The 27,942-nt window shown below is 38.7% G+C and overlaps 1 protein-coding gene across 1 annotated transcript; it reads right to left on the bottom strand.

The window, feature by feature from the left end:
- Positions 1-3: 3 nt before the first annotated feature.
- PLGRKT (plasminogen receptor with a C-terminal lysine) lies at positions 4-27,894 on the bottom strand. Its single transcript, XM_037372635.1, is given in 5 exon segments — positions 4-125; positions 4,827-4,936; positions 5,954-5,980; positions 5,982-6,082; positions 27,796-27,894. Coding segments are annotated over 5 exon segments (459 nt in total).
- Positions 27,895-27,942: the final 48 nt, after the last annotated feature.

Here is a 27,942-nt window from a genome sequence, read left to right as displayed (position 1 = left end):
TTTCTATTTTTCTATGAAGAACTTGCTCTGAGAGTTACTGATTTTCTCCAGAACTTCATATGTGAGTGATCCCTTCAGCAATTCTAGCAAAGTGCTCTGTGTGTCCAGTATGTTCTCTGCTTCACCTTAAAAAAAAAATGAAATAAATTTCCTTACACAGTATCTGTGAGAAAGAAAAGGAAGTTAAAAAAAAATACTGAGAAACTGATTTAGCTATTCTTGTTTGTGCCAGAACAACAAAATACCAGGTCACAACTATGTTATTTTACAAATGAACTGATGCCAATGTAGCACTAAAGTTCTTTTAAGGAATTTTGGACTGGTGGGATAACATGGAAGTGTTTGATCTGAAATGAGTATGTGCATTTCTTTGAAAGAGTTTCAGCCAAAACAATCAATTGTGCTGATGTTGTTCCTGTTTGTTAGCCCCTCTCACCTAAAAACCACACTGAGTTATAGTTACTGTTTCATTCAGAAGTTTATTATACATGTCCTTTGGAATGGAGGCATGGGATACAGCAAGGACTTAGCATCACCATGTACTTTGTACCAACCCCATACTGTATTTGGCCAATTAAGAGCCTTAAGAAGACGGTGGATCAGACATATGCATGAAAGCATACATAAGCTTTAACAAGTACATTCCCTATATATACTTGTATGTATCATAGACATGCGATATTTGGGCACAATACTTCTTGTCTCAGGCCTAGGCTAAAAGACATAAGGCTACAGGCAGAAAGTGGGTAGCACAGGACTTGAAGAAGTCAAGTATGCTTGGTCAAAGCATACTGCTCACAAAAAGATTTGTTAAGACAGTTACCTAAACATGCAGTCTTAACAGCACAACAGAGAAAAGTTGTAGGGTGCAGAATGCTCTGGGTAAGGCTGGAATGAAAACAACTAGGACAGAGAATCCAAAAAACAAAGATACAGATTGAACCTCATACATAAGTATAGTGGTCTGATTGTGATATAAGAAAGGATGAAGATTAGGCAAAGAATGCTTTTGTTTTGGCTGATGCCATTTGGTACAAAGTCAACAATCTTGTTTACCTATGCCTTAGCTCCTAGCTTGATTATTATTACAGCAGTGATTTGAAGCTATTTATGTGCAGTAAACCTGACTGAATATTGTAATGCAATCATGACTGTGGTCATTCTTTAAAACAGGTCTGAATGCTGAAATATCCAACTGCAATTTGGGTAGTATTACATCTCCAAATGCAATTTTGGTAGTATTAGAAAGCTTGGGGTCTCTACATGTCAGTAATACCCAAGAGGACGACACTGGTTACCACTCCTGGTAACTGGTAATAACACAACGTCAGTCATTTGCATACAGCATCTGATTATGGAGTAGCAAGAGATCTTAGGTGACAGAAAGAAACAGTCAAATCTCTATGCCTGTCACTCACATGCACTAGAGCAGACTGCCCAGTCACCATCCTTCTCTCACATGCCTCAGGATACAAGGACTGAACTATTTAAATCTTCAAAATGGTACTCAGAGTTTCATTGCTTAGCGGATAAGTTCTGTGCAGTTGGAGGCTGGCTATATAATCCCTCCCCTCCTCTAATCAATTGTCTGAAAAACACCAGCAATGTGTACCTGGACTAGGAGGAAAAGCAGAAAAGCAAGGCCAAGAACACAGACAGCAGGTGCACGACTGATTCTTAGTGTCCTCAGCCATTCAGAAAAGATAGTGCACTTAAGGGCTGTTCTGTAACCCTGCCATACCCAAAATATTCAGCTCTGATACATGGCCCTGGAACACTTACAGTTTTTCAACAGCACAAGCAGAACACAAAACAGGCATTTCTCCCCATGTCCTCAGTTTTTGCTTTAATTAGCCCAAACTATAAAGCAGGGAAAAAACCCTCTGATTCTGTGTGGGAGAATAAGCAAGTCATGAGAAAACATTTGGACAACAGGCTAAAGAAAAGAGAAGAACTTAACTGTAAGCAAGACCAGAGACAAAATTATTGATGAAAAAGAAATAGAGAAACCTTCCAGGGGTATAAACTGATTCCAAAGAGTGAAGAACAGCAGATGAAGGGCTATTTGATCAAGGTTGTTCAGATACAAGGAGGATTATGCAGCACAGAAATAATTTCAGATTAGTTTATGAGAGGGAATTGGCTGTGAGGCTGAAGGTAGGCATACCGTAGAGGAAAGAGATCAGTTAAAGAGGGTACAATCAAGGAAATGGTGTATACATTCATTATTATACCACAGAGATGAAGCATGGTATGCACCAACAGAATACATGGGCAAGCAGAGAAGTGGCTGAGAAAGCAGTATGAGAGCAGACACAGGGATCAGCTGCATAATAAGAACATGCGTTGTGGCTGCAGGTCTGTTGTGTCAGAAAACCTCCTCTTCAACTACTTAATCTTAAAATAAAAATGAACCCTGGAACATGATTTCCACATTCGTTATGAACCTTCTTCTGATTTTCAGCCCAGATTTATTCAGGCTAGTCCACTTGCTTTTATTCTAGTCCTGGTATTAGTAATTAGTTTGACATCCTTTTCTTTATCCTATGCTGTAAGTAGGGTCTGTAGACCCAAATCTCTCATGTCTTTTTACAAGGTTGAACTAACTAATCACTTTGTTTTCTTTTGCAAAGCACCTTGGCATTCCCCAATAATTTAACTCTCCTAGATTCCTTACACAGAAGTGATCCAAATTATGTATACATTTCCAAGGAACATATTACTGTTTTCCTGCATCAGTATCTTCCTCTCTGTACTCTCTATTTCTACTTAGGTTGGGGAATATCCATCCCTGGAGATACTAAAAAGTCATCTGGACATTCTCCTGAGCAACTGGCTCTAGGTGATCCTGCTTGAGCAGACAACCTCAACCATGCTATGATACTAGGAAACCTCACTGGATTTTTCCAGACTTCGTTTGACTCTCACAAATTCATCACACTATTGGATTATACTCATTCTGTGATCACCTAATACATTGTCAGGTTTTCTCCTTTTTCTATCATTTCCAACTGGTGAGCTCCGGTGACAGAAATCCCTATCCGTCTCTAGCTTCTCGCTGACGTTAACAAATTGAATCCTATTTTATTATCTCAGTTCTTCAGGTCATCAGTTCTTCTTGTACTACAGTTTATTTCTTCTCTGTTGATGACACCAGTCATGTTTGTCATCCACAGATTTGATTAATATAACTCACTCCATTTCAAATACAAAACGAAGGCAGATCCAGACCAAATCTTGAGGAATATTGCTAACAACTCTGCTAAAACCTTGCCTTCTTCTTTAAACACAGACCTTTGACATCTTCTCTTTATGCCAGTGCTTACCCGTCTACTAATTTCCACATTTTTCATGCTAACTTAATCTTCATGTGATACCACACTATATACTTTCATGAGTTTACAATATATCTACCACATTTCTTTTGGAAAAAAAAAATATTTTCCTGGAAAAGACAGAGCTAGTTTGGCATATTTCATTTTGCCTTACTGTGCATTTGGCTCCACATCTTCTTTCCTCCAAAACCTTTCCACAAGCCTTGCACATGGCTGAAGCTGCCCTAGTGGATCTAAAGTTATGACAATGACTTTTCCTATTTGGAAAGCAATGGGATACCACATTGCTCCTCTTCAACCTATGCAAGACCACATGGTTCTCAGTAAAGACATTACATACTCTTGCCATGGGGTTTGCATTATGATACGCTCACTCTTTCAGAATTCTGGAATGAAAATTACCTAATTTAAAGAAAAAACCCCAAACCCTAATAAATCCTAGATTCCAAGCATTTCTTCTGCATTGTATTAATCTCCTTTTCAACAGTCTGATTTATAAGAGCCACCTAGTTTTCTCTCTGGGTTTAGCTGCCTCTTCATATTAAAATCCAGAGAAATTTATTTAGTGGGGTAGAGGAAATGTTTGCAGATATACATTGCTGCACCACCTAAATATATCTGCACATGTATGCAGCTGGAAATACCTGCTTTTCTAATTAATCTATCATTATTTTTTCAATGAAGTACACAGCATTAGGAAACCTAGCTCTTAGATCTGGTAGCTAAGACCAACAGCTGAAACAAATCTTTATTTTGTTTCAGTATGTGTGTCAGTAGCAGAGAGAAAAATCAAGGTAGTTAGCTAAGATGATTTGTGACGGTGACAAGCCATGTTCCAATGCTGTCTCCACTTACAGTGAACACTCTCTTAGCATCTCTCCTTCACTAGGAATCAGAACTGACATAAATGCACCTCCATAATCCTCAACACCCATCACTTAATTAGATCTGCCACTGGCAACTATGAGGCAAGACCGCCCTTTCTCTGGGCCTCACCTTCCTTTTATCCATCTTAGCAGGGCACTGGGGCAAGATGATCAGCTGATAACTGTGTTTGGTCATGAAGGTATAAGGGCATGATTCCTGTCTGTATCCCTTTATCTGCTCTTATCATCCCTACCCCTTGCCAAAACAGCAGCATCAGGGAGGAATATGGATGGAAATCACTAGATTTGCCATTTCTCCCAAATATGCAATACTTACTTCAGCTGTATTTATAGCCTGAGAGTTCAAATTTTCTGAAAGAGGGGAGAAGTTAACTCACAGTCTTAGCTGGAGGGAAAGGCTGCAGAAGTAGAGTACTCTTGCCTGAGAAAGTATCTGATGGTAACAGAGAAGAAAAGAAAGAGTAAGATTTTTTACCAAAAAAATTGAGAAAATCTATTGCAAGTATTCTCTCAGACATTCTAAAAATATAAGAGGTTATCTGAAACATTAGGATACATTAAGGTCTGGTTCTACAGTGAACCCGACAGACATATATACACATACCTTTTATCCTTTGCAATAGTGTCCCGCAGCCCATATCATACTGATAGGCAAATACAAAGCTCAAGGGAACTATGGGCAGTAAAACTCCTGGGTTCTTCTTTTTTATTGCTCTGGGTTTGTTTGTTCAGGTTTTTTTTTTTTTAAAAAAAAAAAAAAGAAGAAGGAAAAAATAAGATTATTTAGGACATTCAGTACATCGGCACTGTTAGTTTAGCTGTTAGTTTAGATTGACCTTGACTGTCTAGGACTTGTGCATCCTTCTACAATCTCTAATCAAAGAACAAGTCTTAATTTCCTCAGAAGCATTCATCTTCTGGTTGCCTTCATGTTCAACTGTCAACCCACCGGTATTATAAAAAATATTTCAAGTGAGTTTTGAACATACCGAACAAAAATGGGAGTATCTAAGTCATGTAGCATGCATATACATATGCATATATCCATCCAGCCACATGCAACATGTAGCAATCAAGAAATTATGCTCAGTTCCAAATGCATCAGAGTCCACAGAGAATGCGTAATGCGTATGGTGTATTTCATCTGTACTATGTACACAAAACTACAAATATTTTCTAAATTCCCTCTAATCATGTTATAGCACAAGAAAAGTATGTTACCAAACAAAAGTCCTGTAAGGCAAGTTCTTCCCCATGCGACACAGCTTTATTAGCCAGATTTTTATTCCCCTTGGGTGAGTTTCTTTACTCAGATTTTAGAATATGTCCACTTGTTCACTGACATATAAAAACCCCCAGATAATAGGGAATTTGTTACTCATTAACAGTTCATTAAATCACAATATGGAGAAGAAAATAGCACAGCTTTTAAACAATCCCTCCTGTTCCACACACAACTTTTATTTTGCACTGAACTTTTGGTACCTCAGCTGTATCATTTTACTGTCAGCTCACATGTCTCTGCTTTTATATAAGTCTGCAGTACAGACATAACAATAACACATCCAAAGGCAGACAGAAATCAGAGTCACTTTGTCATTCGATCAACCTCTAAGGAGATACTGGATAAAAATAACTCCCTGTTATAATTATATGCAAAAGGAAGATCCAACAATATAGAAATATAAGTGTAATATATTTATATTTTCTGTTATGAAATAAACTTCTTACCCACCTGTTAAACCCACAAAAGCAAGCAAAAACCATCCCAAAATATTTGAGAAATTCCTGTGTCCAAGCAATCTGCATGGCTGTTTGTCTCTCTCTCACCTGGTTCTGCATCAGCAGTTGCCTTTCCAGCTAAAAAAAGGGAGGGAGGTTAAACAAAATCAAGTAATCCATTTGTTTTAAAGACTGAGTCAATCTCTCTTGGTCTATAAATCCAAAACTCTAATTGAGAAGGGTTTGGTTTTGGTTTTGGGTTTTTTTTCCTTCTACTTCAGTCATTCATAGCTTTCAATTGAGAATGAAATTCAGTACTAATATCTCAGAATAGTTTATACCAAGAAAGCATTCAGGTCAAATTAGCAAATGCTTTAATGCAGAATCTGTCTAATGCTGTTTCTCAAGGTCAAGAAAACCAAAATACCAGTATTGGGTTTTGAGAGCTCCCCAAGTCTCAGCAGTACTCCCTAGGTTAAGGTTCTCTGACCTTTGTATTTCCATGGTGATCCAAAGAGTACCACCTATCTGCTTGCCAATTTATTCTGCTTGTTTTTAACTTAGCTGATATTATCTTTAGGGTCAATCCTGATACTCTTTGCCCTTTGAGGATTTCTCTTTTTCATAATGCATCATAAAGTTAATAACTCCTTTGAAACACCATCGTTTGCAAATACAGAAAAAAGATGTTGCGAAGGTATAAGATCTTTTAAAGATACTGGAATACATATCAAAAGTCCATAAGAGAATACTGTAACTACAGTTAAAAAAATCATGCAGAAACTACAATCTAGACAGTATATTCACACATCAAATTAGGGCTTTCTATGTCAAATAAGAATAAAGAATAAAAAGGCAGACTATTAGATATATATATTTTTATTTTTTTTTAATTATGTGCCCCATCTAAACATACTGGTACATTTCCATTAAATAAAGGTAAATCTAGTATTTCTTAAAAGTTCCCCTCTACTGTACAGAACACCAAAAAACAATTGTCCTTAGAGGGATGCAAAATTTAAGAACTTTGCCAAAAATAAGCATTCTCAAACCAGAATACAGAAATTACTTAACACAATAAGAAGTCGGCTTCTTCGCATTAATGTTTGTAACTAATTTTTTTGGGGAAAAAAGCAGAGTACCTGAGTTGGTATATCTAACCTAGCTAACCAGGTTGCATAAAACATCCAACAAGGTACAGGAAATGGAATACTAGCTGCCTAAAGAATGTATTCTAGAAAAGAAAGAACAAAGCGCAAATTCAGAAAGTTCTCTTCTCATGCATCTATAAAAGTAATTAAATCTGTTCTTTTCTCCTCCTTTTAAATTCAAAAATAATTTAAAGGATTTGTAATTACTTAAGGTTCCCACCCTTTATTCATCTCCATTACTGTTGACTTAGCCGGAACAGAACAATTTCTGTTAAATTGTTACTAATTATTTTTTCAGACTCTGTTGATCTTGCTATCTTATTTACAAGCGTATTCAGTACCTACTAGATAGACAGAATTAATTTTTTAGACAGCATAATAAAAAAAGGACAGATCTAATTACATATAATTGTACACAGTAGGAAAAACAACATTCACTGCAGTCTCACAATACTGTTCATCTGTTTCTCTTTCCTCAAGATTTATACTGTAATTGTTGTTCTTACAAAAAATACCAACAGGCTCTACCTTCCTGATATCTATAAGTTTCAGATAACTTTTTTCAGAAGTGGTAATTATATGATGGCTATCAAACCACTTAATAAAATATCAAAATAATTAGAATATATTTTGTCACCTATGAGATACTTGGAAATTCTGCAGTAAACAAGCACACTGCCCGTTGATTAGTACTGTGGTCCCCAGTATCCAGCCTGGTAAACTGCCGAGGGGTTGACGTGACGAGATAAAATAATGACATGTAATATCAATTTAATGACCTCTATTTTCCTCTTCGATTTGATTATGTGTGTAGTTTCAACACGTGTGAAAAGTATTAAGGGATCCTTTGTCTGCCTGTCAGCACAGAGCCTACGCTTCCAAGATGCACAATATTACTCTAAATGAGCTTCAATTTGAAGAGTACGTGGGGAGGAAGTGGGACAAGGATATGCTGATGAAATATAGGTCATGCTAAAAGGAAACTTAATGCTGCAGAAAAGTTTAATATACAGACCATAGAAAGAAGTAAGCATAGAATAAAAAGAAAGCTGTAAGTCTGTATCTACAAAAGTAAACTTCAGGATCCTAACATTTTTTTTTTAAACCAAAAAAAAAAACCCTCAACAAACCCCCCTCACACAAGATGTACTGAAAGACAAAAGACATTACTAAGTCACAGATGCTAAGGACAAACACCTTTCTGTAGGAGCCTATCATATCAAATTCCAGAAGCCCAAGGATATTTTCACATGTATCTATTATATAAATAACTTAGTATAAATGAAAACTAAATTTTTTTAATATTATAAACAGCAGCCAGATTACATAAATCAATTTTTATATTCTTTTCTATAGAGAAGGATTTCACACACACACACACACACACTTAAAAAAAACCAAACCAACTCTCAACTTTCTACATGGTCACCCATCCAAAAATAAGGGAGGGCGGGGAACACATAGAAAATGCTTATAATTTCTTTCCTTTGAGCAAAATTCTTGAATGTGGATGTCAAATTTTACCTAGGTGAAACCCAATACCGTATTTAAATTAAATTCTTTTAAAAAAATGTGTTGGAGGGAAGCTTTAGACTGATGAATCTTAAGAGATGAGCACTTTAGGTACATGGGGAAATGTGGCACAGCCAAGAAGAAAAGGTTTGAGGGGAATCTTGATGCACAGAAGGCAGTAAAAAGTAGACCTAGTGACATTTAGCTAAATTAATAATTTAATTCTTGCCATTACTGAAGTTGTATGATGTTACAACAGTTTACTATACAATATCTCTATTTTGTCCATAAACTTACAATGTAGCATCAAGAAAACACTGAGATATTTTCAGGGATGCTATGTAATCTACAGTACTGCTGTAGAGGTTTGATTTTTATTTAGTCATAAGTCATACAGATAAAATCTAATAACAACACACAAACATCACTAAATGTGCTCCAAAATCTCTCTGCACCTATGCAATCTCATGCCAAACCTAGGAATACCTCACCAGAAACCTGCCCTTTCTTCTGTCCTCCTTCATTCTGAAAAAAATCTTCATTCATGCTTTCCATTGCCAAGATCAATTTTGTCACTTGTCATAGTTTCATCTTGCCAAAACAAAAGACTATAGTGGTAGCTGTAGGACTACAACAGAAATTTGCATAACAGAGACTTAGTCAAGGTGTTCCAGGGCAATTCCACACTGACTTCACTGGATTTCAAACTTTCTTCAAGGAAAGGAAAAGGGAAAACTGAGCAACAATTATGGCCAAAGTTGTCCCAGAAGTTACGGTTTCATTAGACAAACTTACTGAAATAATTGTAGAAAAAAAGCCCAAACAAAACAAGTTTGGAGAATCCCTGAGCCCTTTGCAGAGTGGCAACAGCATGCTGCTGAGTGACACGGGTCAATGCTGCCATCACTTTCCAAGTGTGGGCTCCAGCAAATACGTGTTCAGGACAGCAGGAAACACCCCTCTGGCAGACTGACACAGCAGACATAAGGCAGGGCACCTACCTACCCTGTGTCATCAAAGACTGCTTTAACATGTTCAGACCCGACATCTGATCAGCTAAATGGGTTTATGAGCAAAATTTGACACTAAAAGATTAAATGCATTTAAATGAATTCATTTAAATGAATGCTCTAACTTGCAAAATTAAGCACCTACATGGGCACTCAAGCACGTCCTATGTGCCTCAGTCTTTCAAATTTTCAAAAAATTCAAGGACAATATCCTTATGCTTACCCATTTAACATGCCAAACTGAATCACACATCTTGAGCTCCGACAGTTTTGAATGACCAGGATACCCTAATCCGCTGACTTTACACTAGCAAAAACTATTGGTAGATCATAAGGTAGAATTATTACATTAAGATTATGTTAACCTTAAGCAAGTCGGGATTTGAAAGCAGATCTATGTAGGGAAAGACTCAGGAGTCCACCACAAAAGATGATTCCAAATTAGATGAAAGATAGAAAACCAAATCATGTTTGACTGCAGTTCAAATCAATATCCCATTTTCAGCTGTTAATTTCTTAGTAATTGTGTCTTATTTTCCTCCACATGTGTTCTATTGAAAATGCCAGCCACACTGGGCTAGTGAAAGGGTGGAGAAGACTTTTGATCTATTAACATGCAGATTTTATGACAAAGGCCATGTGTACTCCCTTAGGACTTGCTTTGCAATGCCATTTAAAATTACTTCCTTTCCCATTAAGGCAGATCAGAAGCAAGAAATAAGAACAGCAGGTATTAATTTTACTGCAAACCATAACTTCATACATAGAACTTTATATAGGATAAGATTTATAAAAAAAATTGTATAATTCAAACTTAGTAACTTAGTAGAAGTGTGCTGTAGTTTATTTAAAATAATCTCACTGATGGGAGAACTTGATTATTGAGGAAACAAGCCACAGGTGCACATCATACACATCAGGTGAACAACAGTTCTAAGTGCCACATCTTAGGGAATAAATTTTATTAATTTTAAATACATAAGCCTCCCACCTATATAGCCACAAAACTTCAATAGGGACTATTTACATGATTATGCTTGCATTAAAACTATAGGTAAAGAACCTCAGGAGCAAGTTCACCATGGGAGGAAGGGAGATGCTGTAGTTTTCCCAGCCAGGTTGCTGCATCAGGCACAAAAGAGCTGAAGCCGTGATGTGGATGCATTAGTACACATCCAAGCATGCTTTTTCATTACTGTCAAGAAATCACATCCTACAACAATCAGACCATGTTTTACAGACACATACATCATAATCTAAAAAAACCCCAAACTATATACATTTCTGTGTGTTTAATTCCATAGTGAACATACTTTCTTAAATGACAGTAGCACAACTTCCTTACTGGTAATAAATATCAATGATGTAATTTTAACACTTAAGTTTAGTATTTCAAAGTAAACCCGGTATTAGTAGCAAGTAACATTTTATATATTGTAACACTGTTAGGGGGATCCAATTAGAAATAACTGTCCCATTTTTCTTTAAATACAGCTAGTAGTTTCTGGACAGTGTGAGAAACTGTAAGGGCTGATTAGCATTTGAAGTCTGCCACATACCAACTGTTACAGTAAAAGGAAATCAATCTGACAAAATGAAACATGACAGATGAAGATAAGTGAGGCGGAGAGGGAAAAGGTCAGTTACCGTGAAACTGATAATGCTAATAAACTAGTCAGTGGTAACCATCCTTATCATTTCTATTGATTATTCTTCAGGCTGTCACAATGATGTCAAACCACAGAAAAGGGCATTTATACTATCATTTCATTGATTAAAATCCAGTGGGAGAAAATTCTCATCTGAAATAGTTTATTCAACTCCAACAACTTGCAAAAAAATAAACAGTCCCCTCTTGATTACAAGCCACATCAGCACTGGTAGATAGGTTGGGAATTTCAGATACTTTAGATTCTTAGCTTGTTTCCTCTCTTTCTGTCCACCTTTCTGTTTCATGTTCAGATGCTGTATGAAAGAAGGAACAGATGGTACTTCTGTTTTGTATTAAGGGGATGCACAAAGCAAAACAAATGGGATGCAAGGTGGTCTACAAAGGCTCAAAAGAAATGGAAGGCAAAGCCTATGCAAAATGCTGTCCCTTGTGTATAAAATACAATTTCTTTGATGTATTTCCTGCAGGTTAAGTTGTATCTGGAGAGAGGAAGACATAGCAACCACCCTTGGATAAAGCCTCTATTTGCAACCTGATACATTTAATGGCTCTCCTGGCAGACACGCTATTTTCCCCTGCACCTCTAAAAGCGTGGACAAGGGCAACACTTGGCCCGAGAGTGGTCATAGCAGCAAATCTGTTTAGGGAACTGTATTTCATGTCACCATCATTACAACATAATCATGCTGACAGCCTGGTAAACTGATATGCAGGCAAGAAAAGGAACTAATCTACCTTAGAAGGAATTATCAGCCAGGTAAATATACACCATCTCTACTTAAGTTCTGAAACTCACAATCAAAATCTAAGAAAAGAGAAACATGAAGAAACTGTTGGAATATCCTTACACTCATGTTAAAAGAACCTTCAGTTTTGTCGCAGGCTAATCTCTTGCACATCTGTTACAGGCCGTGGCTACTGTGGCTATAATAGAAGGTCATTTTCACTTACAGTTTTTCAATGATCATAGATGCTGAAAGCATTCTTTGAATAACTAGTGACTTTTGAGTACTCAGAGGTGCAATGAAAATAAGACTTAATTTTTCAAAAATATGACAGTTTCACCTACAAAAATCTGCAAATCACTTACAAAACACATATGAAAGCTGGTGTGCAGGTAGTATACCTAAGTAATAGCACAAATCCCTTGCAGGAGCAATGCAACTGGCATTTCATAAGCAAACAAAAGATTAAAGGCTTATGTAACTTGTCATTCCTCATAAATGTACAAAACCAGAAGCTGCTACAAATGGGTGTTTAGCAAAAATAAATGGAAAACAGAATAGTGATACCTATGTTTACACCTCCACCGTAAGCCACCAGAGTGCAATACAGAGACATTAACATGTAATAATTATGCAGTGTCTGCTTGTTTCTACGACCAGCATGCACACAGAAGTGTCAGGAAATGGGCCTCTAGATCAAACAAAACAAATCAGACTCAAATGTTTTATCCTGCTGCTTCAAAACTTGTTTGCAAATATTCTTCACATCAAGTACACACAGCAATTAAAATTATTAGCATTGCAAGAAACTACACTCTGTACAAAGAAATCTCAAATTTTAAAGCTTCAAGTGCAAAGACACCTTACAAAACATTCACAAGCTAAGAGCTATCATAAAAAGAAAGGGGTCTCACAATATTAGCCACCAGCCAGAATGTGAGCTGCACTGAAAAAAACTCCTTTATATTCCTGTTGTTGTCAATGAATTACTGGAATTACGTGCCATATAAAAAGAAAATAACATCAAAAGCACCTAAATCCATTTGATGTTTTAAGCTTGCAAAGGAGAGGCTCAATCCAACAGACTGTAGTATGAAAGTAAGATTTCTTGGCAGTAACCTAGCAATTCCATGCTTCTGACGTGTGGCCTTTAAGCAACAAACATGCAGCAGAGTGAGGAAGGGTGTCTTCCACCTGCATTTAATAATCTTATCTACAGAGTGAGCAAAGTTGTAAGGTAGTATTATGAGTATTTAGAATTCTCAGGAGTTTTATACAAGTTCTAAAAAGACAAATTTGGATAGCCAGTTATGTAAAAACTTAGCCATGCTGTAGGAATGGTAAAGTAGATCAGGCAGTGTAAGACATGGAGTTAACAAAATGTGACTTATAACTCAATAAGTAAGAACTATTCAATTTGTTATTTCCATTCCCCAATAATGCCTCTAGGTACACTCCTTGTGTGCCTCAACCTGTTGTGTTGTTTTTTTTTTTTTTAAAAAAAAAAGAAATAGAGACTCAGAGCATGGAATCAAAAATGAAAACCAGAAGAAATGGCTGTAAAATGATAGTGGTATAAAAGGGTGTTATAATACCAATAAATTATGCAAATATGATGTTTGTTCCTATCCATTTCAGATTCTGACTTGCAAAACTACTGTGGCACTCTCTATACCATTTTTGTTATGGAATTGAAATAGGTGTAAAATCTCTTTCTTACCCATTGTACCTCCTGGGCTCTTATGAGTTCTGCTCAATATAGGGCTTCTCCATTGCCCCCTCTTTTTCTTTTTATTTCTTTTTTTTTAACTTAGCATTCAAGAAATAGTATTTTATAGAAAAACAAATACATTACCAGATTCAACTTCAGTGGACTTAACAGCAGAAGAATAAAATGGTATGTTTGCTCTACTAAGGAGGAAGGAACTGTGGAAAATTCCTAGCATTAAAGGAGGCAGCTTCAGAAGGCATTTATTCTTGGAAGTCAGTTAAATCCCCCCTACAACTAAGTCTACATGTGTAAGGGTTAGCTGCAGGTGCACCTCCAAGCAAGATAAAAATTTTACTTAAGCAAGCTGCATTCACAATGATATGTACTAGTCACAGATATTCCCAAGCAAAAACACTGGCAGAACCAATTCCATTGAACAGATTTAATTAACATTTTTGTCATTATCAGTGGAGCAATCAGTCTGTTTTGCATCTTTTGATGGTATTGCTTGCATGTTAGAAATAGTTATTAAAATCTACTCTGTAAACCACTGGATTTCTTTCTTTACAGTGATCAGGCAGAGTATACAATCTCTCAGCTAATACCAACCAAACTGCTTTCTTCCTCTAAGATAGATTGTTCTAATCTTCCTCAGTACAGATATCATTCATCTTGTTCTGTTCCATTTGATGCACACAAACTAATAAGGATATAGGATTGTTACCAGAGAGCATTTATTTCCTGAATTAAGCCCAGATCACCTAAGGGGCTAAATAATTTTTCTAATGCTTCAAGACAAATGCATTAGAGATGCTATAAGCGCTACTAGTACCTTGTCAATAGAAACAAATCTAACTACTTCCCACCCCAAGGGGAAAAGGGTGGTAGTAGTCAGGAAAGGGGAAGCTTGCTTATATTTTGCTTCACATGGAAGAAAGGGAACAACTGTTTCCATTGTAATAGAACTTTAAAAAATCCTTTTGACTAATTATCAGTGAAAACTTTAGAGAGGAAAAGGTTAGGGACTTACAAAACCCTGCACAAAATTGCTCAGTGTCTAAGGCATTAGGAAAAATCACATTTTTCAGAATCATCATGGATGTGGCTGATCTTTTACTAACAATGATAAGTTGGCAAATCTGTAGATGGGAAGAATGTCACCACGCAAAGTTTTATTATCCACAGGAAGGATTCTATAGAAAGCAGCCCATGGAACCATGTGTCTTTTTTTTTTTATCAATGAAAGTGATAAAGCATGAAAATAAGTTTTTTTATTGCTCAGAAACATCCTGACATTTTAACATTAGTGATTCTTCTTCCTGCCAAGAGTCAAAACATAGCATACATATGCCTTTCAGCAGTCACCTCATTTTATGATCAACTGATAAATCATCAATAGTATGTAGAATGAGTAATGAGTTAATTGAACTTTTTAAGAAAAAAAACCCAATAGGATCCCACAACACTATTTGCAAATATACTTAATCTTCAAATAAAATAGATAGTATCTCCCCCTGCCCTGACTCAGATTTTCTTACACTCTCTTTGCCATTCCTGCTAAAAGCTTTGAGCTCGTTACTCAAAAAGAATCCTGGGATAAGGCAGGAATGTGTAAAAGATAGACATCCTTACCAAAAACAAAATGATAGGCTTATTATGTCAATTCATCTCACCTGCCTCAGATGGAGTACTCTTAGTCTACTACATATCAAACAGACATTAATATTTTCCCTTTTCAGAAATTTTGTTTTCTTCTTCGGTTTTCATTAACATTTTGTGTTAGTATTTAAGTCAAATTACTAAAACCAAATGTGGCCCAGTATCTACTTTCTCATAAAAATCCTACTGACCTATCTTGTAATAGCATCTTTACATTCTTAACATTCTTAAATTTTTAATTTAACTGAAATAAAAATTATGCATATAAAATCTTCACCTCAAATACAAATTCTTTCCCAGTTTAAAACTGGGGTGAGAAGATCATCAAGCTGCCTGACAAATAAGTCAGTTTTTCCTCATCTCTCCCTCACAAAATCCTCAGTATCTGCAGTAGTAAAGGAAGTTTGGCAAAGTGGTATGTATTACAATATCCTAAGGTCAGTAGAATCCATTTTTCAATTCAAATCTCACAAAACCAATAACTTAAGGAAGGTGTATGTACTGGTATAGAAAACATCTATCTTCTTAACTATGCTTGTACTTTATCTATGCTATTTAATTTTTCACTTGAACAAGTGCTTAAAATGCTTCAAATGTCTCTTTCACTATATCCTATCACATAAGTTACCATAGAAATTTTTGCTTCTTAGAAAGTAAGAACTTCAAAAACCACTAGGAGGATAACTAGCTTATCAGACACTTCACAATAAGAAACAAACTTAAAACTCCTGTTGAAAGGTTCAAACTTATTTCTTACTGGGCATAAAATTGTTGTGTACATTTTCAAAAAAAACATTGAGATGGAAAACTAAACACCAATAACAAACAGCTGTATAATTGAAATGACAATATCTGTAATCTTTGCTAGGTAGCATTCACACAGAAATCAGTGTTAAGTCCTGAAATGCAGGTATGTTCTATATTTAAAAAAAAATATAAAAAAATTCACATTTACTGATGTGTTTGAGCTGCTCAGAAATTGTAAGGTTGGAAAAGAGATGTTGCTAAAGGTGACACAGTATTAAGTACAAAATAAATCTAGAAGGAAGAATTGTTACGTATTAACAGACCTCAGTTAAATGGACCTGCATTCTGTTCAGGTACTTGAGCTTCAGCATTGATGAAGTCAAGAGGATAAGGCATTTAGAGGTCCTTTAATGTTAGCCTGAAAGCAGGGAGATGAAACAGACATTTATTTACCCCAATCAAGACCACCAGTGGCAGATTTCACTGCCTTTCTTAGTAACCTATTGTCCTGGTTTCAGCTGGGATGGAGTTAATTTTCTTCCCAGTCGCTGGTGCAGTGCTGTGTTTTGGATTTGGTGTGAGAACAACACTGGCAGGACATGGATGGTTTTGGTTGTTGCTGGGTGATGTTTATACTAAGTCAAGGACCATTCAGTTCCCTGGTCTCTGCCAGCGAGAGGGCTGGAGGGACATGGAAAACTGGAAGGGGACAGAGCCAGGACAGGTGACCTGAACTAGCCAAAGGGATGTTCCATATCATATGATGTCATGCTAAGTATATAAACGGGGGAAGAAAAAGGAAGGGTGGGGGGCCATTTGGCATTATGGCGTTTGTCTTCCTGAGTAACCATTACGTGTGATGGAGCCCGGCTTTCCTGGGGATGGCTGAGCACCCGCCTGCCCGTGGGAAGTGGTGAATGAATTCCTTGTTTTACTTTGCTTGTGTGCATGGCTTTTGCTTTACCTATTAAATTGTTCTTATTTCAACCCTCGAGTTTTACATTCTTTTCCAATTCTCCTCCCCGTCCCTCTGGGTGTGGGGGAGTGGGCGAGTGGCTGTGTGGTACTTAGTTACTGGCGGGAGTTAAACCATGATACCTATATAATGACAGTTAAGCAGTCAAAGTCTCCTAATATTTATCCCAATTCTTGCTTTCTTGCTGTTGCAATGAAAAAGACTCAGTATCTCTAGACAGACACATGAGAAAAATGAGCGGATTAAAAAATATACCACCAACACACACAAACTGAAAATTCATACCAGACGTGTTTATAGCATCAGACAAATATGATTTTTTTCATTCTTTCCTCATGGGTTCCAACGCCTTTACTGCCATCTTCTGAACTTTTCACAGCTTGTCTGCTCATTACAAGAAGTATCAATATTTTTTTCCCAGCAAAGTCATCAGTAGTGCAAATTGAGTAATTTTATCCCCTGGTTAATAATTCCACAATTACATTTGCTTTTACAAGAATCTGTGCTGTTGAATCAGCTTCTTTATCAGTACATATCTATATTAAAAATACACTTATAAGTATGCACAAGCATATAAAACCTAGGTCTTTTTTAAGGTTCTGAAGTCTAATCACTTATAGTCAGTTAATCTATTTCACTTTTCCTTCTTGAATATAATGCTCTGGACTGCCTTTTATCCTATTACCTATTATACCACTTCTTATTACTTCAGTGCTTTCCAATTCATTGAAACAATCAGAATACTAAACCAATCCTCCAATCTAAAATTTTACACAAACATTTAATTGAATTATGGCCATATTTATATTGATAAACTGCTGAGTGTCTGGACATAAACTGAAATGTTCTAGTCCTTTTCTATCACTTATAATAGGTCTGACTTTATTTTTTTTTACTATTATTATTTTAAGTCAGACAAAAACCCAATATACTTTGGGCATAAGACATGGTTTATTAAGAAGCTTGCTACAGGGTACTTCTATATTTTCATTTAAGATTTAAGGACAAATTGTTGAATATGATAAGAAAACTTGCTTAATTCCTTTCATTTATTGCCACTCAATGCACACCTCTTAAGGCAATATAACCCTGGCAGGAAAGTAATGCAATTATGCTATGTTTTGCCTCTAACCATGTGCTACAGTGTAGAGGAAAGAAAAAAGATGATATTAAGTTGCATCTATCCAGGCTTTCACTGAGTTTTTGATAGTTTTTCCAAATCCAAATACTTTCATCACACATCTTTTAGAACATCAAATAACAGTCTAATGAAATTAATGTTTACACATTAATGTTATGATGGAATAATATTCCAAAGCATATTCTTATGAGTCAGACCATTTGCAGACATGGAAACAGCACTCATCTGCAGTTTCACTTTAAGCTGAATCATGAATGCATGTGGCATATCTCATACATACAGTGTAAAATGCATACATCTTTCCCCATAGGCAAGAACTGAAGAATAGATGAAAGCACAGAACACTTAAGAGTCATTTTTGGAAGCAGAAAGCTTGTGATTTACAATTTGAGTTAATTAACTTGTTTCTACAGGTACAGAATCTGCAAGAGTTAAATATGTTTTTGGCATTTCTGTGCTGTGTTCAGAAAAACATTTCACTTACAGAAGAAACTGCTATATTCTTTTTCATTGTTAAAAAGAAAGACTACACATTATTGAAGTGGAAAATGAGTTTCCCTGACCGTGTTTTGTACTAAACTGCCCAGCTATTCAGCTCAACAATTTTTACTAACTGGGTGAAAAAAATGTCTGTAGTTTTTATTTCCCTTATTTTGCATCACTGCCAAAGCTTTAAAAAGAGCTGTTAAAACAAGGCAGGGAAAGAAAAAAGAAACCAAACAACACATCACCAAAGGGAAAAAAGGAGCATAAAAGTACCCAGTTAGGTACAGAACTGCAGAGGAACTTCAGTACCACCACTGGCCCTCATTAGAATAGGATAATGTAGACTACTCATGGCTCAAAATGAACCTGTATGACACTGGGGTCCCCAAAAGAGGGAAGAAGATTTGAAAACAAGGAAAGGCTGACACAAGTTTTCAGAAAAGATGTAATTGCACTGCATTGTCAAAATATAAAAATCAACCCCTTACTTTTCGAGCATTACTTGCTGTTGGCATTTTTTTCCACCAAGGAGTAGGGAACCTCTCCCATGACCACACAGGGAGGAAGTCTGTAAACCCCCAAAGACTAACTGCTACGAAAGCAGTTCTATGGCTGTTTCCTGGCTATCCAATATTACCTGGGGAGAAGAATGCACTTTACAATCTGACATAATGAAATTGGGAGAGAAGAGGGATAGCAGGAGAAGGGAAGTGAGACTATCCAGAGATGCATATTACAGACAGGAGGTTATAATCAAACACTTTTATTATGGGTAAATACAAGATTTGTCAAAAGTGTATTATTTTCCTGGCCTGTTTATTTTCTCAAAGGTTATGTGGCTCCCATCAAAGATTAATTTGGAGGATTATCTCTGACTACTGAATGCAATTATGCTATCCCACAGACAAGATTATCCTTTCGTCTGATAAGGAATTCTCTTGCTGGAAAAAAAAACCCAAAACTCAACTGAACAAAACTCCAGATCACTATGAACTGCTGTCCCAAAACAACAATAAATATCTTGTCAGCCACAGAAACAATGATACACCCTAAGCATTAACTACTCTCTTTTCCTTCCAGCGCGTTCACTGATTTTTGCCTTCTTCTGTGTTACCTTCACGTTTTTCAAGAATTCTAGTCCTCCAGTCTTCCACTCTTAACAGTCTGATCTGCCCTTGAAAGCTTAGCAGAGCCAACCTGCTGTAATCTTAAAGCAATACTTTTGTAACAAGTTTTGCTTAAATAAGGGTTATAGCTTTTTACTGGAATTGCTGATTTAGAGGGATTGATGTATGTGCTACTGCTGGATACATAATATTAAGCAGTGTTGGGGAAACTTACCTACAAATACAGCAATAGGTATTATAACACTTTCAAAATTACGGGAGATTGTACAGTTCTTTTTCAAGTAAATTATTCCCACAGACAACAAGATTCTTGCTATCTGACAAGCAAGGCACACTGAGGCTTTAATCCTGAATTCCCTTCCTTATGATGTTACTTCTGTATCAGTATCACACATACCTGAAGTCTATCTAACAACCATCAGTTAAAAGTCAGACCAAGTCACAGCTCGTTTCAACAGACTGTTGCTGTGCATGTGGTGCTTGACAGGAATGCAGACATCAAGCAGGAACTCATAATAATTCTCAGTCTGGGAAGAAGCAGATGTGAGGAAATCCTACCTCATAGGATTCAGAAAATACAGTGGTCCACTACCTGCGCCTACTTCCATGGTGGTCAGAGCATCCAACTCAAGTTGGACAGGACTTACGCAGGGTCAGCTGATGTGATCAGACCAGGTTGCTGAGGGCTTTATCCTGTCAGGTGTTGAAAATCTCTAAGGATGGAGGTTGCACAGCTTCACTGGGCCTCTGCTCAACTGCTTGGTTGTCCTTGTGGGGGAAAAGGTTTCTCCATATATTCAGTCTGAACTGCTCCCCCCATCCTGTTTCAATGTATACCCACTAGCTCTCACTCCCCTCCAACGCACCACTGTGATGTGAAAAGTGTCCCTCTCCAGTTTGAGTAAGTCCAGCTCACTTGGCTTCCTCTAAAAAAGTGCTTCCGCCCTTGACCATCTTTCTTGATGGTCCACTGCTAAACTTGCTCCTTTTCACCTGCATTTTTGTTGTATTGGGGAGGAGAAAGGGAGCAAAAATTGGATGCAGTATTTAAACACATTTAAAGCAGCACTGAACAGAAGGCAACAGTAATTTTCCTCAACGAACTGGCTTCACTACTGCTTACAAAGCCCTCACTGTTGGCCTTTTTGACCCTGCTGCCAGGGCACACTGCTGGCTTATGCTCTGGCTGCTGTTTTCCAGTGGCCCCTCCACCTCCACAGTGTTGTCAGCCCTCAGCCTGCACGGTGGCCGGGGTCTCTATCTTGCCAGGGACACTAGGAGGTGGTTGTCCTTAAACATGTCAGTTTTTCTGAACTCCTTTATCCTCCAGACCTGCCTCTTAGGGCATCTCACCTACCAGTTTCCTGAAGAAGACAAAATCTGGTCTCCCCATTACCACCCTCAGGACCCTGATCTCACCACCACAACCCAAGACTCCTTTGATATTACATCCCCAAATCAGTTCTTCCCTATTTGTGAGTAACAAATCCAGCTGCACATGAGCCCTGGATAGCCCATGCAGTACCTACCTGTATCAAACACTGATTCCTCACATTTCCCAAAAAGGTACTCAATTGCTTATGTCCTGCTTTATGACCCTTCCAGCAGACGTTAGGGAGACTTAAGTCTCATGAGCAAAATGCTCCTCTGGTGCTGCTATACAAGGAACAGTTTTTACAATGAAGGAATGTGATTTATTGGTTCATTTGGAGAAAACAGAGGTTTTTCATTTTCTGGGGCTTTTTTTCTTTATTTTTTTTTCCAAACCAGAGTAAAAATGCCCTGCAATAGTTTAGAGAATTTCTTCTGACCTAAATTATTGGAGAAGTAAGATCATTATTTCAAACCTGATCAGAATCACATTTAGCAATTCAACAAAGCTAGGAATTAATCTTCTCCACATGGCTTAAACTCCAGCTACACAATTCTTGCTTTTTGAGGTGACCCACTTTCATTTACTTCACTAGGTAGTCCCCTATACAACAGACTTTTCTCTTATATTCTCTGAAAAATTCAGTGTTTTTCTCCTAATTGCTTTTTTGCACAGTTTTCCCACAAGGGTATCTAGGTGAAAACTTCAATAGTTAACATCAAAAGAGTGCTTAATACCTTAGGTATGATTGTTATACATAAAGATATCACAAACACATCAGTCAAGATACTGCCTTGCCATTTCGGTCATCTCATGTTAAAAAAAAATAATTGTGATATAACAAAACTGTAAACTAGTCATCAATTCAGATGTCATTATTAATGATGTTGCACACTAATATATGAAAAAGTAAAAAGGTTAATCATTAAAGGACTATTAAAGGACTTGGTGTACCACCAATTCTCTGTGGAGTTCCAATGAAACATTTCTTCTCATTACTCATTAAGAAAACACCTTATACATTGAGATATAAATGAAAACATTTACCAAGGGTTTCAAATGCTATAAGAACTTACATTTTTTTAATTTCAGAGACCAAATCCCACTGTTCACTATGTAGTATTATTCCCACACACATCAAGAGATCTTCACGTCATCAGCGGAAAAATAACCGCCACCCCCGCCCTCACCCCCCCCTTATATAACAAAATCTCAGCTTCTTCTTCTGACTACCTTTCATGTAGTTCACTGAGTACCTACAGACAGGCTATATACAGGAAACCTGGGGACTGTCTTGGTTTCCCACGTGTAGAGTTCCCCAGGCAAAGCCAGGAAAACCAAATGTCTAGAGACAAAAGTGATGTTACCTCTATAAAAACAACAGCAGGGGATAAACTGAAAACTAATCTGGGGTGGGGGTAAGGAGGGTGTGTCATGGTACATTTTTATTTGGAAAACAAAATAAAGCATTTTTAATTCCTCTACATGCATGAGAAAGCTTGGCAAAAATTTCACAGAAGAACTTAGGCTTTTTTATATCTATACCCTAAAGTCAAAGTCTTTTAAGCTGCACTTAAAATGCCTTTTACACATTAGCAAAGAAATATTCTTCTGTAGTGCAAAGTTAATTTAGTAAGCTTTGCTCTGTGTAGTCCTAGAATCAAACTAATTAACAGTAAGAAATAAAATTTAGAATTTTTATCTGTACTGTGCCACGACCTTCTACCATGATTTTGCTTCTTATCACTCTAAGTAACACTACACAGAGCATTCAAGGTTAAGATTTTTTTAATTACCTGAAGACAATATATCATGCAGTAATCATACTTATGCCTGCCTCATCACAATAAATTCTTTAGCAAGCTTCAAAGTACACAAATTCATCCAATTTCCTATGAAAAGACCCACCTGTTGGTCAAGGAATGTCACTGTCTAGAAAGAGCAAATAAAAAAAAGTTCTCTTTAAAGTGTGCTAATCCATACTGCAGAATGAACAATCGGCCACAAATAATGCTTCATTCTTTGTTGCCAGTTTAAAAATGTGTATCTTCTTCCAGGTTGTCTTGTACATCTTAAAAGGGCTTTCTTAGTAAACAGTTATTGAAAGAGCTTTTTCAAGGTATACATTTGAGTTGTTCAAAAAAAACAAACAGCAAGAAATAAAAGTCTGACCAGAACAGAAAGTACAGAACATAGCATTCAACAGGAGAATTACATTAAATTCCTGCTTTTGTGTTAAGAGTACCCACTCAGCTCATGAAAATAAATAACCTGCTATAAATGCTCTGAGACCTGGAACTTCCTCTTACCCATGCAGCCATGCTAAAACCACTTAGCAAGGCCATATACTAGGCTTGAGCTGTAGGTCTGATATATTGTTTGGAAATAATTTTGCTAGTTACGCTTTAAGGAGAGGCTCATGATAAAAATGAAGCCTCAACAAACTTCTACCATAAACAGTCCCCACTTGATACAGATTGGTATTTCATTCTGGAGCCATACCAAGACAATACAAACAACGGGTAAGTCCTTCAACATCAAGGCAAACTGACAATTGAGTTTTTATTATTCTTCCAAAAAGCATTAAGATACAGTTTACAAGGCCACAAGATACAGTTTACAAGGCCACAATCCCTTCTTTTCAGCTATCCCAAGAAGGGTATAAAAAATATAAAATGCACCCAACTTTACAACATGTTTTAACATTCTCTTATTCTGAAGTAGACAAGCTGGCTTGGGGGTCCAGCACAGATCAGAGCAACGCTAGGACTGACCAAGCTTTAGCATGCACCAAGGCTTGGTATTTGGAGGGGGTTTTATCAACTTCTGTCATCTCACTTGCCTTCCAAGGTTTTGCAATGGACTCCTCCCAACCAACAATTTTTCACAGAGGGTAAGTCAATGACTGAACAGCTTTGTATCTTCTCTCCATCCAGAGGAGAGCACATACCTAATATTTCTGTTAAAAAAAAAAGAGCGGGGGTGGTGGGTGGTGGTAGTGTTCTGTCATGGAAACTGATAGCACAAAAATGCTGTTCCAAACAATTTACAGTAACTTTATGATTCCTCCTCATCTATAAGGAACTGAAGTCTTCACAGATTCTGACTGTGTCACCATCACCTGCTGTGTTTTGTTCCAGGGCAACCCAAAGACTTACTAGTTCATTTCTGAGCAGTGTCACACCATCACTGATAGCAGGGAGGGCATTCTAGAAGAAACAGTTTTGACGACTTCTTGATCCACACTGATTGGCTTTGAGTAACAATAGTAACCTGTATTCTCAACATTCTAATCATGGGGCACTCCAAAGTACATTCAGAAGCTATTAAAAGCTTTAAGAGGCTTTGAACCCACGTGCTATTTTGGGATATATAGACATCTAAAACAAATTAGTATTTTTTAAACTCTCATAGCATATACATGATACTGCTTGCGGTGGAAGCTTCTATTATATTAATAAATATGATGGTTTTCAGAGGACAATGGGAGAACTGATAGCATCCAAATCCCAGTATTTCACCATAACACAATATCTAATGCTTTAAGTCAAGCTATTTCATTCTGGTCCTAGCATGACGTAACTTCTCCAGGTATTTCTAGTTACAATTTCTATCTAAAAACAAATAAATCAGGCTATACTCTTTCACAAAGAGCCTGGAAGTAGTTTGTCTAACAGTAGACTCCAGACACATCACAAGTTTTATATAGATATGGAAAAGACAACTGGCAGTCTTTCCCTCTTCCCTACACTCCCCCTAAGCTCAGAGAAAAGGTATTTTCTTCCATCCTCTTACGACACAAAAGTTAGTCCTCCTCTTGCCCTCATTGCATCTTTTGCACCTGACATAACTGTGCACTTTATGCATTTTTAAAAGATGCAGGTTTTCTAACATGGCCAGCATGTCTGCAAACAGTACAAATCAGATACAATCAGGCATTTGTAGTGTTAGAAAGAAATCTACTATGTTACTATTACTATTGTCAAAAATAAGAAATACAGCACAGGGAGAGCTCCTAAAGAGCAACTTGCAAAAATTTTGCATGCAATCTTGAAAGGGCTTTTTTTCTAACTATTCTCAAAGAATTTCGGGTTTTATGTTAGCCTGGGCATTTGGGCTAGAATTAGAGTTGCTAAGCATCTGGGGTCAAGAGGCCAAAGACTGCCGTTTAAAGCCCACAGCACCCTACAAATGCTAGCCTGAATTCAAGCTGTTTTCTCAGCTCACTCTCATTTTTCACAGCTGAGAAGCAAATCATGAAGCAAGCCTTCATTTTAATTTCATTACCATTCTCTCAGACTGAAAACCTTCCAATCATCTGGATTTCCAAAAACTTTATGGGTGGGAGGAGCCCCTCTGTATAAGGAAAAAACATAAATATACATTGTTCGTACACAAAACCTGTGGTTGCACCTGAGAAACATACAACCCAGCACAGACAGAAAATTGTTTACAAACCTTGCAAAAAGTTGATTTTTTGTTAAACAGTTATGTAATATCCAGTATTTTAAAATATCTTTCCTTATGCTATCTTTCTCTTTCCTAGCCACATTCCCAGGGTCACCCCCAGAGTTCAGTCTACACTGATCCTACAAAACCTACTATGTGCATGCTCCTTTGAAAACTAGAATATGCCATCTACTGGTAATTTAATAAATTGGAAGTTCATCCGTCACTACTTTAAACTTTGTAAATTTTCCTGTATTCAATTTAAACACAAAACTAAAGGAACAAGCTCCAGCTAAGTCCTTCAGATTGCATTCTAGCATTTAGTTAAACAAGTTACAGTTCACAGGATACCCAACAACAAATCAGAAAGCTATAATAATGCTACACTGTAAATTTCGTTCAGCACAACTTTCTGAGTCTTTGTCGAATTCATTTTCCTTCTCTTTCTCTGCTGCTATTTTATTGTTTTATGAGAGGGAATAAACAATCTGCTACGCCCTATTTAGTCTGAGTTTTTTAGAACAACAATGCAATGAACAGCTGTGTAGTGCCTTCCTAGCAATGTCGAATAACTGCAGTTGCCTAACTGAACTTAAAGAAGGAAGTTGTCTGAAAGATTTTTGTATAGTGGAAGTTTACCGTGGGGGTGGTGAGGCAGTGGAACAGGTTGCCCAGAGGAGCTGTGGATGCCCCATCCCTGGAAGGGCTCAAGGCCAGGCTGGATGGGGCTTTGAGCAACCTGGGCTAGTGGAAGGTGTCCCTGCCCATGGCTGGGGGGTTGGAATGGGGTGATCTTTAAGGTCCCTTCCAAACCAAACCACTCTACAATTCTATGGTTTCAAGAGAATAGTATCCCAGTTTTAGTAGCCGTGCTGTTACTGATTCACCTTAACATGTATGGCCCAGTTGTGCTACAGGGGATGACAGTTCAAGGTAAGTTTCCAAAACTGTGTTTTTAGGGTCTGGCTACCATAGGGATAGCTTCCACCTTCACAGCTTGTTAACACACACTTCCGAGGAAGTTGTTAGATCCAGAGATGAGGTGCTCGACCTGCAGTCAAGTGCAGTGGGCCTGGCAGGGTGTGCAAATGGAGGAGCACTTTTAGCCCTGGGAGGAAACCGAGCCTCCGCGGGCGAGGCCGCAAGCACACCGCGGCCGGCCCTCGGCCACCGCCGGCGCGCATACCTGCGGCGTGAGCTCATGAGCACGACTCCTGCTGCGCCTTCAGGCTGTGGCTCACGGGCTTCGAGAAGACGAACCCCATCCTGCCCTGCAGCGCAGAAGAGACGAGGCAAGTGAGGCCGGCCCGACCGATAACGGGGGCGGCACCGCGGGAGGCTGCCCTCGGCCTCGGCCGCCCCCGGGAGGGGCTCGGCTCGGGCGGGGGCGGCGCACAGGCCGCAGGGCAGCAAGGCCGGGCCGCCTCGCGGGAGACCCACCGCGCCTCCTCCTCTGCCAGCGGCCCGGCCCACCCCGCTCCCGGCGGCCTGGCGGAGGGCGCCGCGCCGCCCCGCCCCGCCTCGCTTCCGGGAAAGGCACCGATCGGCTGCTGGCAGGCGGCGGCGCTCACGGAGTTCAAAGGGCCGAGGCCGGGCCGCCCGCCCCGCCCCCCCCCGCTCCCACCGGCGTGGCTGTGTGCCGCGGGCGGCCCCCGCGCTGCGCGGCCTCGTGACGCGGGAGCGCGCGGCGCTCGTGCTCCCTGAGGCGGCCGCTCGGAGCGACTGTGTGGGAGCGGCACCGCTGCCGGGGGCCGCGGCCTGGGCCGCTGGTGTCGGTAGCCGGTGACACCTCGCCTTTGTTACTTTCGAGCTCGTTTCCAGTAACACCCCGTACGTTCCAGCAGCCCGAAAGAAACGCGGTGCCGTGCGCGCGGGACCAGTGCCACGCACGTCCTGAACCGGGGGGGCAGCGCGGCCCCGACGGGACGGCACCGGCGTCGGGCAGCTGCAGCGCGGATGGACGTGTGCTGGGCGGGGAGCGCCGGCCCTGCGGTGGCCCGCACGTGTCGCCCGCCCCTCCTCCCCCCCCGCCCCCCCCCCCCCCTTTTTTTTTTTTGATGTGGAAACTGTTGCAAGAAATTTCCCGGAACTCTTCTCCATGTTCAATGTGTACGCAGGCCCTGGCGGGTTCACAGCTCGGGCAGTACACATCGGCAAAGAACGGCACTACATGCCTTGGCCGTCGGGCTTCTTGCCGTACTCCTCCTTTCATCGTGTGTCAGAATGTTTTCATGACATCATCACCCATAATTGCAGGCTG

The sequence above is a fragment of the Falco rusticolus genome, chromosome Z, assembly GCF_015220075.1.
Source record: "Falco rusticolus isolate bFalRus1 chromosome Z, bFalRus1.pri, whole genome shotgun sequence".
In the NCBI taxonomy this organism is placed as follows: Eukaryota; Metazoa; Chordata; class Aves; order Falconiformes; family Falconidae; genus Falco; species Falco rusticolus.
This window is presented reverse-complemented; position numbering and strand designations above follow the sequence as displayed.